The following is a 12,522-nucleotide window of genomic DNA, read 5'->3' as shown; positions in this document are numbered from 1 at the left end:
TTCCAGCGATCAGTGTAAGCTCTGGGTTTTGGAGAAGCCAGGAGAGTCTCTTCAGGGGAGGGGCTGATGGGGAAGTAATGAGGGCTTGGGGGAGGGGGGGCCCTGCGGTAACTTAAGTGCCTTTGCCAGAGCTGCCAAGGAACTAGTGCTGCTGTTGAGCAGAGGAGGCTGCCCTGAATGGGCAGGGCTGCCACACCTTGAGAATAGGCCACTGAATGTGAAGTGTCTTTGCTGACCATTTCTGCCCTTGTCAGGCACTCACTTAGACCCCTTCCTGTGCTACGCTGGAGCTCTGGGGCTCATGGATTCGTTGGTGACAGCACTGAGGTTTGCTTTCAAGCTACTGGAGCCCTTTCTCAGACTTGACCCAACTGAGCTATTTTAAAGAGCTTTTTCAGCCCATGAGCCTCTGGCTGAACGTTGCATGCCCATTATTTGTGCCTTCCCCTAAGCTACCAGTCTCAATATATGTATCTTCCTGGGTAGGTGATTTTGGGATTCCTAATTAAGGCTTAAAGGAGAGAGGCAACATCAAGAACTTTGTCCTTGCATGTGGCAAATGCCTAGTACATGGCAGCTAGCGTTGCTTTCTGGCTCCTGCGTCTACTGTGGCTCAGGATAAGCAGCTCCTCCTCCTAGTTGTGTTCCCAGGCAGTCTTTTCAGATGTGGTTTTCAAGTGGCACCAGCTCTGAGAACATCCTAGTCTGCTCTTGGCATGCAGTTCATGGGGTCTTAGATGACTCCTTTTGCATTCTGTGGTAGGATGCAGTTCCCAGTGCTGTCTGGATGATGGGAGAGGATTTCAGTGGGTGGCACTTGAGGGTCCTTCTCCCTGATCTTTGTTGCTGTTAACCAAAGCTTTTCCTTTAGGAGAAAAGAGACTGTGCTTCAGAGCCCCCTAGTGACAAGCTGTGGAAACCAGCCTCCCAGTCATTCCTGCAGCTCAGCAGCTCTGCCTGTTTTTCTGCTCTGCTGTAGGTGCTGATGGGGACCAGGGTCCTAGGTGCTCTGCCTCTCTTTCCTACAAAGAGGGACCTCTTCCCACTTTTTTTTTTTTTTGGAGACAATTTTATTTTTTTTTAATTTTAATTTTTTTATTGAATCACCACGTGGAAAATTACAATGCTTTCAGGCTTAAGTCTCAGTTATACAATGCTGAAACATTTTCTTCCCACATTTTAGCTTTTTCTCAGTGGCTGCTCACCTGGTCTGCTGTCAGCCACCTGTGCCTTACCTTACAGGAAAGAAAAGGAGCAGAGGAATCTGAAAGTCAAAGAGTGCCCCTGTTTCTGACGCAGTTGGGCCTTGGTTCCCTGCCCAAGGTCTGAGACTAGAAATCCACAGACAGGACAGGATGAGGTAAAATGGACCGGTTCAGATTTCCTTTTCAGGCCTTGTCATTGTGTCTGACTAAATGGACCGTGTGGAAGGATACCTCAACATTGGTCACATCCTAAGGCCTAGAGGATACAGAAGCATGAAGCTCTGCTCTTTCATAGTATTGTACACCAATGGCAAATGAATGGTTTGTCAAAACAAAAAGGTACAGTAAAATGACCACAGTCTGTGGGCACATTGATCATTGCTCGGAAGGCATCAGCTTTGGAATGCCCACCCTGTGTGGATGTCTTGATCCTTCTGTGATGGGCCACCACATGTCCCACTGCACTTGGGAGAGAACAATATTTGCCAGGTACACTTGCCACTGTGTCTGTCCCTGGCCAGTGACTGTTGTCGGAACGCAGGCAGGTTCAGACAGTCTTGGGCCTTACCAGAATTTTCCATTAGAGCATGAGAAACCCGAAAGGGAGATAGGGGGAGGATGTCTGACGATCTTTTCCTCTTGTCACAGCTGGTCCCGAGGGAGCGGTCTTGGTTAGGGACACCCCCATAGCAGCTACAGGATTTGGCTGGCAGCTGTCTCAGCTGTGCATTTGGTATCATCGGGACCCTGTCGCTGCCTTGGGCTCGCTGACAGCAGGCTTGTGGGTTATGGCCGGCCAAGATCTAGGGAGGCCCCGGCGAAAATGCCAACAGTTTTGGCCTGACCTTGAACAATTTTTTTTTTCTTTTTAAATTACGTGTTTATTTCCAGGCATACTCCATGGCTTTAACTGCCATCATTCCTCCCCCACTCAGCAGATTGACTGTTCATCCTCCATCCCACAGTCTGCTTTCAGAAACAACACATCCAGCCTCCGCCAGAGCCTGTGCGTAGCCTGCAGACTGCACCAGGCACTGAAATAGTCAATGCTGGCACTAGGAAAGATGGTGGTCTCTGTGCCTGTTGTTTCCCTTTGGTTCAGAAAAGCAGTGAGCGGGGGACAGGCACATTCTCCCTGGTGGTTCTCCCTGGTCACTCTCCCTGGCCTCTGGTGGCCATCACGACTCTGCACCACCTTGGGAAGAATGGGCATTCCTGTGGTGATAGGCAGTGACGTTGGACCTAACCTGCCAGAGCAAAGCTGTTGCCAGGCCACACCCCAGTCTGATGGCCCGGCTCACTTGACCTTGATGTCCCCGAGGATTTAGTAGCTACCTTGGCTGCAGCTGCCCTTGGGTGGTGGTGCTCCCGGCTGTTTAAAAAGCCTCCCCCTCTGCTCTGAATTTGGAGACAACAGGCCTCAACACATTTGTTTCAAACCTCAAATTCCTTTTGAATAAAGGTTAAAAAGGAAGTGGCTGGGCCTGAAGAGTGAAGTAGGGAGGATACTTGCTCTGCACCCAGTTCAGTCCCCAGCATCACTTATAGTAGTCTCTGGAGCACAAAGTCAGGAGTAAGCCCCTAGCACAAGCATTGTGGCCCAAAAGTGGGTGGGGAGCTGCTCCCGCTGAGTTACCCAGTTTGGGGTGATAAGGAGATTGGGCTCTCAGGTCATACATATGTGAGAAGAGCAGCACACAGCTGAACTTGTTCTTGGAAATCACCCCCAAGCATGGTAGGAAATGCCAGTGCAGGACCCGAGACCTGGGGACCGGTAGATCCATCTCCCAGTCCACGGGGGCAGAACCACTGTGCTAGATCTTATTTCCCTATATCTGGTATTGAAGCCTCAATGATGATTATGTAGTTCACAAAGGCTGATGCAGTTCTGCAGTTATCAAAATCACTTTCCAAACAGTCAAACGTAAGCAGGGAGACTGTTTAATTGGGTGGACTCCTGAGGCCAGAGGCTCCCAAGCGGAACTGTGGGAGGGCGGAGGTGGAGCCAGGTCCACCCCCAGCCCTCCATGGCCTGGGACAGCTCTGGGACTTGACTCTGACCTGCCTCACCCACTGAGCCGCCTCTGTGGGTGGCAGGGAGGGATCCTGCTGAGACACAGCTCCCATGGCTCTTTGGGCTCCTCCTCCAGCCCTGTAGAGTTTGGTGTGCTAAATGGAAGCTCGGCCGCCCCAGCATGCAAGAGGGGCCTCTCGTGACTTTTTCCTTCACCACTGTTGTCCGGGCTGCAGGCTTCTCAGCCTGCACACACCCTCCCACCCCCACCCCTGGGCACTCTGTAGAGGCTGCTTGCACGGGGTCCCAACAGGAAACTCCTGGCACACCCTAAATGAGCACAGGCAGAGAGAGTTTATTAGTTTATTATAGGGCATTTATTAGTTTATTATAAAGCTGCTCCATTATTACCATGGTCCAAAGCCTGAATGCAAATAGGACCCTTTGGGAACCCCTCCCTCCTGTCTTCCCTCCCAGTTCCCTGTTTTCATACTGATGTAATGTGGAAACAATGAAGTAAAACTTGGGCCAGGGATGCAGCTCAATGGTAGAGCAAATCCTTCCCATATATGAGACATTGGGTTCAATTTCTGGCTCCCAAAATAAGTACAAGCTAACCTATTTTCACTTTTTTTCCTTTGAAAGAGGCCACTCCTGGCAATGCAGCTCTTCAGGCCAGAGGGTTGGCTTAGTGCTGTACAGGGCCCAGGGTACTTGGAGGTTCCTAGGTTCCATGGATGCTGTGCCGGGGCCCAAACTCGGGGCCTGTGCAAGTCAGACATTTGTTCTTTTTTGAGTTGTCTAGCCTTTATTTAGTATTTTGGCGGTTGTGGGGGCCCATACCCAGCTCTGCTCAGGGGACCCTGTGTGGTGCCAGGGGTTGAACCCTGGTCTGCCATGTGCTAGGCTGCTGTACTATCTCTCTGGTCCTTTTACTTTTTAAATGTCATCGCTGGAAGACCTTAAACCACACCCATGGTGTTACTTTATTTGTTCAGCACTGTTGTAGATCAAAGCTTTTTAAATATTAAAATGTACATATAGATTGTTAGAATGAGGGTGGTGGTTCAGAACGTGCGATGGAACCCAAGGTCCTGCTTTTCCTAACACACACCCAGGTGATGCTCCCAAGGATCAGAAAGGTCTTCCTGGGAAAGTCTTTTAAATGAAGGAAATAAACTGCAGAGAGAGCAGACAGACTCATCAAAACCCAGGCGTCTTCCACAGTCACAAAGTTGATGCTTAAAGGTCACACCCAAATGGGGCGGTAATAAGTAATTTAGATAAATAATTGGATACCATCGGAGGCATTCATGCCTTCCCACTTACCTCTAATCACTCTGGCCTCCTTGCACTCAGCCGGCTCCCAGCCTGTTCTTTAGCACCTCCCTGGAAGTATCATTTGCCAGTTTCTCCCCCGACTCTGCTGGTGCTGCTGTGGAGATGATAATGCTCACACACAGCTGGAGGGGGGCTCTAGAGAACACTGCTGGCACTGCGGGGTCCCCAAAGCAAAGCTGTCAGGGCTGTGCTCAGGGCAAGTATAATACCAAGGATCAGTCTCCTGACCTCAGGCTTACAAGACCCTGAGCCAATTTTTTTTTCTTTTTTTTTTTTTTTTAAAGGATTCATTCAACCTGCCTATTCCACACCCCTATTACCTCACTCCTTCCTATTAAAAAAATAAAGTACATCACTGGTGGGGTTCTTACCCTTCTGTCATCTTTTTCCTTCTAGAAGATCATCCAACGGATGGTTTCTGGAATGTTATCAATGAAATATTTAGGTTATAAATCCTGTCATGAGGCTAAATTCTCACCAGATCCTGGGATGGAGTGCTGGTGGTGGCTTTTTTTTTTTTTCTGGTTTGTTTTCAGGCCACACTCAGCTGTGCTCAGGGATCATTCCTAGTGGTGCTTGGGGGAACATATGGGGTGCCAGCGATCAAACCTGGATCAGCTGTGTGCAAGGCAAATGCTCTACCTGCTATACTATTACTCAGGCGCTTGCTAGTATATTTTGTTGAAGCAACTTTTAAATGACCTCCGAACAACAAAAGTTACCCTTTGTTCATCTGTTTTAAGCTGATTCCAACATCGCTCATGACATGTCTGTACGGGCTGGGAACCGCTATACAACACATCATTATTTCCCGAAGTGGGTGGCACTGCTCTCTCCCCTGAGATCACTGGAATAGACGATCGGGGAGGGCGGCAATAACTTGGGCAACAGGGAAGGGCTCCTCTATTTGCTTGAAGAAAATAGATTTCCGAGGGATTACTGAGTACAGAGGGTAAGATACTTGCCTGGCACGTGGCTGACCTGAATTGGATTCTCAGCATCCTATGTGGTCTCCCGAGCACCAATCAGGAATGATTCCTGAGTGCAGAGCCAGGAGTAGCCCCTAAGCAATGCTGGATGTGGCCCCAAACCAAAAATAGGAAAAGAAAAAATGAGAGTGACAAGACAAATTAGTTTGGAAACTTTTTCATTAGATGAAGCCTGTTTTTTTTGTTTTGGGGCCAAGGATAGAACCTTGGTCAGTCATGTGCTGTCTCCTCGGCTTCACTGAAGCTGTTTTTAACTGATGCCCAGAGACTGAAAGTAACAGCACAAGTGGGATTGGGAAGTGCCTCCATTTCCCCCTGCTGCTGGCTGCCCATTCACTCCCAGTGAAGTATGGAGGCCATGGTGACAGTCCTCAATATTTCTCCAAAACTGACACTGTTGTCACTCCTGGTATCCCCATTTATTGGTAGGTGGCCCCTTTCTATAATAATTAAACCTGAAAGGCACCTTAGCCAGCTGAGACAGCAATCACAAAAAGGAGCGGGACAGGGAAAGCTCGCTCACAGGCTGAGTGTACGCGGTGCTCGCAGGAGGCCTGAGTCTGAACATACTCTCGGAAACTGCCAGGAACAACCGCAAGCACCAAGAGCTGGGTGCCCCTGAACATCATAAAGTATGCCCCCCCACCCCACAATACCTGAAACAGCAGCAACAAAAAATGGAGGGGGAGGGGTTCTTCAAAACCACTCAAATCTCTGGGACAGGACAGACTCCCCCCTCCCCTGTCTCAGCCTGAATCTGGGCGCATTTCACATGGCTCCCCAAACAGTGACCTCTAAGGATTCCTGCAGTGCTGCGCAAACCCCAGGTCACTAGAGGGCAGGTGTCAGGGAAGGTGTGTACGGGAGCCCTGTCCTCCCCACCACCCTCTGTGCTTGTATTAAGTGCTAGAGGAACTTCCCTGCTGAACAGACGGTGCCCCACATCAGCCCAGAATCTGTGTCAGACACTGCATGGTTTGATCTTACTCTTGCCAATCTTGACACACCAGTGTTAAATGATCCGTGCTTGGAAAAAGACAGCCAGGTTCTCAAGGTATTGTTAAAAGATTTATTGCAATAGTACAATAAAAGTTTAGAAAACATTTGACTCAAACTGGCTTGGAAGTCACAGAGCAAGGGAAGTTCCTGCACGCGCTGGTGCCCCAGCTCCCGCACACCCGCTTTCCCAGCTTCTAACGGGAGTCCTCGTGGCTCTGCGCTGCCATTCCTGACAGTGGCACCAACTTCCCCCTTAACTCTTAGATGTGCAAAACGTTCTTTATTTCATTACATCCCCCACAACCACCCCCCACCTTCGGAAAAAAGAAAAAAAAAAGTCTTTCAAAGACCATTTCAAGCAGCCGATTTGGTGCCTGTGGGTTTTTTAATTAGTATTACCTTGTTTCAAATTCTTTTGATATGGAAAACAACCAAATCTTATGGCTTTTTGTTTGAAAAAAAAAATACCAGCTTCAATTTTTAAAAAGCTGTTTACATATGGTTCTGGCACCTACATGAAAGATTTTTAATGAGCAGCAAAGAGTAGAAAAAACAGTGGTTTGAAATGTATATTTAAGTATATTTATTTACACAGTGTATCCAGTGCAAAATAATGAAAACCAAAATATCTCAGCAGTATAAGCCAGTATGTTGGTGTTCAAAACCTCTTAAGGGTTTCATCATTTAACCCTAAGTAAAGTGCCTATAGTTGATGTCAACAACAACCTTAAACTGATCCCTATACAAGTATACCAATCCCTATGTATCTCTAAATTTCCGATGTGCTCGGACATTTCTTAAACTAGCTTAGATAGGAGCCTGTAGTCTCTGAATTCTATTCGTGAGCTTCATCTCACACTCGTGGTAACATAAAAGGCTTGAGGAAAATGGTGATGACTACGTAGCTTAGCTACCGTCTGTCTTCACCAAGCCTCCGACCCCAGCGTCTGAGCTCAAGTTGCCTGAAGTTGCCTGAAGTGCCTGGACAATGAATCTCATGGACGCTAGAGTTCACATGTTCCTGTTAAGTCTTCCAAACTCACTTTCCATCAGATGGAACCACGAACCAAGCCCAGCACTCAGGAAGAGGAGCACTTAGAATAGATGGGCTGCTTAGATGGGCTGATGCACTGGGGGCCCCCTGGGAAGCTCCAACAGGTTTTTTGTTTCGTTTTCTGATTTTTCTGTTTTTGTTTTTTTTTGTGGAAAATGGAGACAGGGCACCTGCAACTCTTGGACAGGAACACGACACCCTTCTGTGAGGCTACCCCAAAAGTCTACCAAGCACTAAATATACACAATGGCCAAAGCTACATAGCACCTCGGGTCTGGAGGCAAATATCAACTATGATCATTACAGTGAGGAACGCAGCAGAGTGGGGCAGGGCGGGCCTCCTGAGGGTTTATCTGAGGTACTATCATGCTCATCACTCTAAACAAGGTATGGGGAGAATACCTGTTGGGAATTTTTCATAGGTTTGAGTTTTTGGAGTTGTTACATAGGATTTGTGTATGTGTGTGCAAGTATTAAAAATTAAAAAAACCTACTTACATATTTGTACATAATGCCTCTCTACAATTTTCCTGTAAGATTGTCACTAAGAGAATGACCATAGCTCTGAGCTGAAAAGGAGCTTTTGGTGGGGGAAAAAAATTCCAGCTGCACTTTCCTAAAGGGGAGCCGAGCTCTGCCTGCCTGAGCACAGTCCACGGGCCACCCCAGCTCTGGGGAACAAGCAGGCAGACTGGCTTTCCCGGAGAAACCTGCTGCTACTGTGTCCCAGGGAGAACTCAGACGAGGTGAGAAATGAGCAGAGGGTCCGTAGTGAAGGGGCCCTTTAGCCTGCATCCCGGCAGGCGCTGCTTCTGCCCAAGGGAATCACCATAAAGACTCATGTGCCACTCAGGAAGAGCAATTCAGTTCGAAAAACTATGTAGTGAGTGTTAAAATCGCTAGGGCATTATTGCAGCTAGGATCTTTCGGTTCATGGATGCTGAGGGAGGGGTGGGGTGGGGGAAACCTTAGTTTCTTTGGTGCCTGGGGAAAAAGAAAAAAAAAGGAATGTCTTGCAAGCTATGACAGCAGCACAAATGGAACAGTTTTTAAACGACTCCTAACCCCTCAAAACAACAACAACAAAAAAGACTACCCCTTCCAAGCCAAACCAAAATCCATGGCCAAAAAACCGAACCTGACCCAATCATAAAGAAATCAAGTATTGCAAATTGCTGGCTGGTTCTCTGTACCAAGAAGGGGGGGTGGGGGGAATAGTGTAAAAAGAAACATTAGATGGTTTTTTAATCCTTCAAGTCCTCCTCCAGTAAGAACCACGCCCTGTGATTCAGCCTTTAAAGGCAACATGTTGACTCGGTGTCCGAGGCCAGGCTGGGTGCCGGGTCCTGTGGCCCGAGGGGGAGACTCCGCGCTTTTCTGCCTCCACAGAACCGGCCAGGCTGCAGCTCCTCCGTCTCCGTGAGAGGCCCGTCTCCCGCTTGGTTTCGTTTCCAGGCACTGTTTCCACCACGACCCCCGGGCGTCCTCGGCCGCGCCGGCGCTAGCGGTGCCCCGTGTACGCCTTGAACCACGACGTGACGGAGGCGGCCGCCGACGAGATCATGCCGCCCGCGCTGCTGCTGGCGATGGGCGGGGACGCCTGCGGGCTCTGGCTCTGCGACACCTCCACGGGCTGCGACGGGATGTCGCAGAAGCGCGGGCTGGGCAGGTTCTCCCAGTCCGTGCCCAGGTCCGTCTCCTCGTCGCTGACGCGCTCGTCGCCGCTCTCGTCGGACTCTCCGGCCGCGCCGGGGTCCAGGAACTCCATGGACTCCTCGAGGTCGGCGCGCACTTCAAAGGGTCCCGACCTGTGGGTGCCGACAGCGGATGGGGGGGCTCTCGTGAGACACGCGACCCGTCGCTCCCGGGCACGGTCCCCGAGAGTGGGGGCTGGCGGGCACCTGTGGCCCCGGCACCGGCCCCGCACCTGCCCAGCACTGATCTGCTGTTTCCTACACAAGAGGCTGCTCCTCAGGGAATGAAGGACAACAGCCACCGCACACACCACACCACACCTCACACACCGCACCACACCTCGTCTTTCTCTGTCCTGCCGGCCTGGCCAAGGCCCCTGAGCTGCAGAAGCCCCCTGCCCAGGCTGATCTCTTGTCCCAAGCCACAGAACGGCCTCTGCTTTACACCGGGACAACCTTGACACACCCAACACATGTGTGGAAACAGTGGCCCCTAAGGAAAAACAGCAGAGAGGGTCTCTGCCCTGTGGAAGCCACCGATGAGTCAACTCTTAAAGCACACCAAGGGCTATGGCGGATACAGATCAGCAAAGCTTCCTCAGACTGGGGCCCAGGGCAGGCTGCACTTAACTATTATTATTGTTTTGGTTTTGTCTGGGGGCCACACCCAGCTGTGCTCCCAGCTGTACTCAGGAGTGATTCCTGACACATTGGGTACCATATGCAATGCCAGAAATTCAAACTCTCGAACCTAATGACCACCAAGGCCTGTAAATTAGCTCTGAGGATGCTTCTTGAAGGTTCTCTGTACAGCTCATTTCTCTTCTCCCTTCTCTTGCTTTCCATACTCTAGCACCATCTTTCTAGACATGGCTGCCCCGTTTCCCTCACCCCCACCAGGGAGCATTTCTCTCTCCAAGGGCCATGTCCCCTCCTGTCACCAAGCTACCCCCTCCACCCTCAACACCATGCCCAAGTGGGGTCCTCCTCCCTCTCCAACGAGCTACCTGTCTGCATGCCCCTCTGCCTCCTCCCTCCCCACCACAGCTTTTGCTGCTGAAACGTTCATGACAAGACAAGTCCCGCTTTCCTAGACACAGCCTCACCAGCTCCCTTCATTCACAACTGCTGCCCTTCCCACCAGGCCACCTCCTGTTCCCTTTGGGAACCCCCAGGGCAGCTCCAGCAGCACAGGTCAGGTCACGATGTAAGAAAGTGAGCTGGAGAGAGCTCTAGGAGCTGTGTGCATGCCTCGGAAGAGGGAGGTTGGGTCTGATCCTTGGAATATACGCATGGTCCTCTGAGCGCCTCTACGAGTGATTTCTCCAAGCAGAGAGCTGGGACTAGGTCCTGAGATCAGCAGTTATGGGCCCACAATGAAAATAATGAAAAAACACTTCAGATACAACCCAGTGGTGGATGGCTTGAAGCACGGCCAGTTGGGACAATCCTGGCTTCAGTGGGTGGCTTTTTTGTGAGAGCCAACAGGGGCCCAAGAAGAGACCTCCCTCAACACACCCACACACACCCACACCCACCCACACACACACCCACCCACCCACCCACACACACACACACACACACACACACACCTGCCCTTACTCCCAGCTTCGGGAAAGAGTACCTGCCCACACTTCACAGAGTAAAATAGTGTTTCATGCTCAACGTCTTTTGTGAATAGAGATCATAAAATCACTTTTAATATAGCTAGTGTCTGAAATCTTTTCATTCAAAACCCTGAAGCAGAATTTTTGTTTCCTCCCGAGACTGCAGGGCTTTTCCTAAAGACCCTTTTGCAAAACATCTGTTTTGGAAATATTATCTGATAGCACAGACTCCAGAATGTCCTGGATGGAATAGCATGCTCATGTAGGCACCATGGCAGTAAAGTCTGATCAGGGAAGAATCACAGATGCTCACTTGGGGAAGTTCGGCTAAGAAGGGAAATTTACTGCACAGTCTGATTACATCTCTGAGGCTGTTCATTAGCTGCAAGGATGATAAAGAGGAATGACATGGCAGAGATGGAGAAAGAACCTTGATCGTCAGCATCACCTCGCCAGTGAAGTATGAAGGGCCAGTTTAGCATGTGCAGACTGGATCTAATTTTAAGGTAATACCATATAAACTCAAGTGGAGACAGCAAAGGAGCAGTTAACGCTGCAGACTGCAGAAATGCTCTGACTTTAAAGGAGATTAGAGACAGAGACAGGACTATGATGCCTCACACCACACAGATCTCAGACGGAGTAGGAAAGGCACAGAGCAGGTGGGAAAAGGTTACAAACTGCCACCAGGAAGGAAATTGTCTCCTGCACTTAGAAAATGTGCCTGATGTGGGTAGTAAATGACATAAAAATACTGTGCCAATATTAAGTTTGCTTGTATGAGGACACTATGGGTAAGATTACATTCTCCCACACCCACACTTTATTTTTGCCACACCTAGCAGTGCTCAGGGGTTACTCCTGGCTCTGCACTCAGGAATCACCCAGATGGAACAGGCGAACATATGGAATGCTGTGGACCGAATGAACTCGCAATGGCTGCACGGAAGACAAGTGCCCTATCCATTATTTCTCTGGCCCTTATTTTTAGGAAGTAATTTTTACTAAATATGTAAGAGTCAAGAGACATGATATATCATTAGAATTCGGGGGCGGGGGTGCTTTGTGATATTTATGGAAAAAGGAAAAGACTGTACAAATGATTGAGCAAACGGGGTAAAATATTAACAATAGGTGGGTCGGGTAAAGAGTATATTGCCTTTGTACCACTTAAATCTTTTCTGCAATATTCTTGTAAATCTGAATTTACTCAATTTACTCAGAGTTTTCTGTGCAGGGACTGAGATTAGTAGAAAAGGACTTGCTTTACATGTGTGATGTGAGTGAGCTCCAAGCAGGAAACAAAGAAAAGAAAGGAAAAAAAGAGAAAGAAGAAAGTTCCTTTTGGATCTGGGATGCAATTCTTAGGACAGTTGGTCTTCATGGAATTAGGAAGTCCCACCCAGGTTTCAGGCTTCAGGAACTAGCTCTGGGCCGGATTCTCAAAGGGCACTGCTGCAGTTCTGTTTCCTGCTTCCCAGCTCACAGCCTGATGGTGCCCTGCGACCGTGTGGGATGGACCTGCAGGATGGAAGGCTGACTCCCGTGCAAGCCCAAACTGGAGATCATCCAGAGGCAGAGGCCTGTTTCCCTGCACGCCGCCTGGCACGGAAACCAGC

General features: G+C 49.5%; 1 protein-coding gene across 1 annotated transcript in view; it reads right to left on the bottom strand.

Moving 5' to 3' along the window:
- Nucleotides 1-6,604: 6,604 nt before the first annotated feature.
- Nucleotides 6,605-12,522, bottom strand: part of ATG14 (autophagy related 14) — a 40,683-nt gene continuing 34,765 nt past the window's right edge. The window contains exon 10 of the mRNA XM_004601764.3: nucleotides 6,605-9,410. Coding sequence (XP_004601821.1) covers nucleotides 9,104-9,410 — 307 coding nt within the window. The 3' untranslated portion in view covers nucleotides 6,605-9,103. The remainder of the gene's footprint in view (nucleotides 9,411-12,522) is intronic.

Source organism: Sorex araneus, chromosome 3 (assembly GCF_027595985.1).
Source record: "Sorex araneus isolate mSorAra2 chromosome 3, mSorAra2.pri, whole genome shotgun sequence".
NCBI lineage: Eukaryota > Metazoa > Chordata > Mammalia > Eulipotyphla > Soricidae > Sorex > Sorex araneus.
This window is presented reverse-complemented; position numbering and strand designations above follow the sequence as displayed.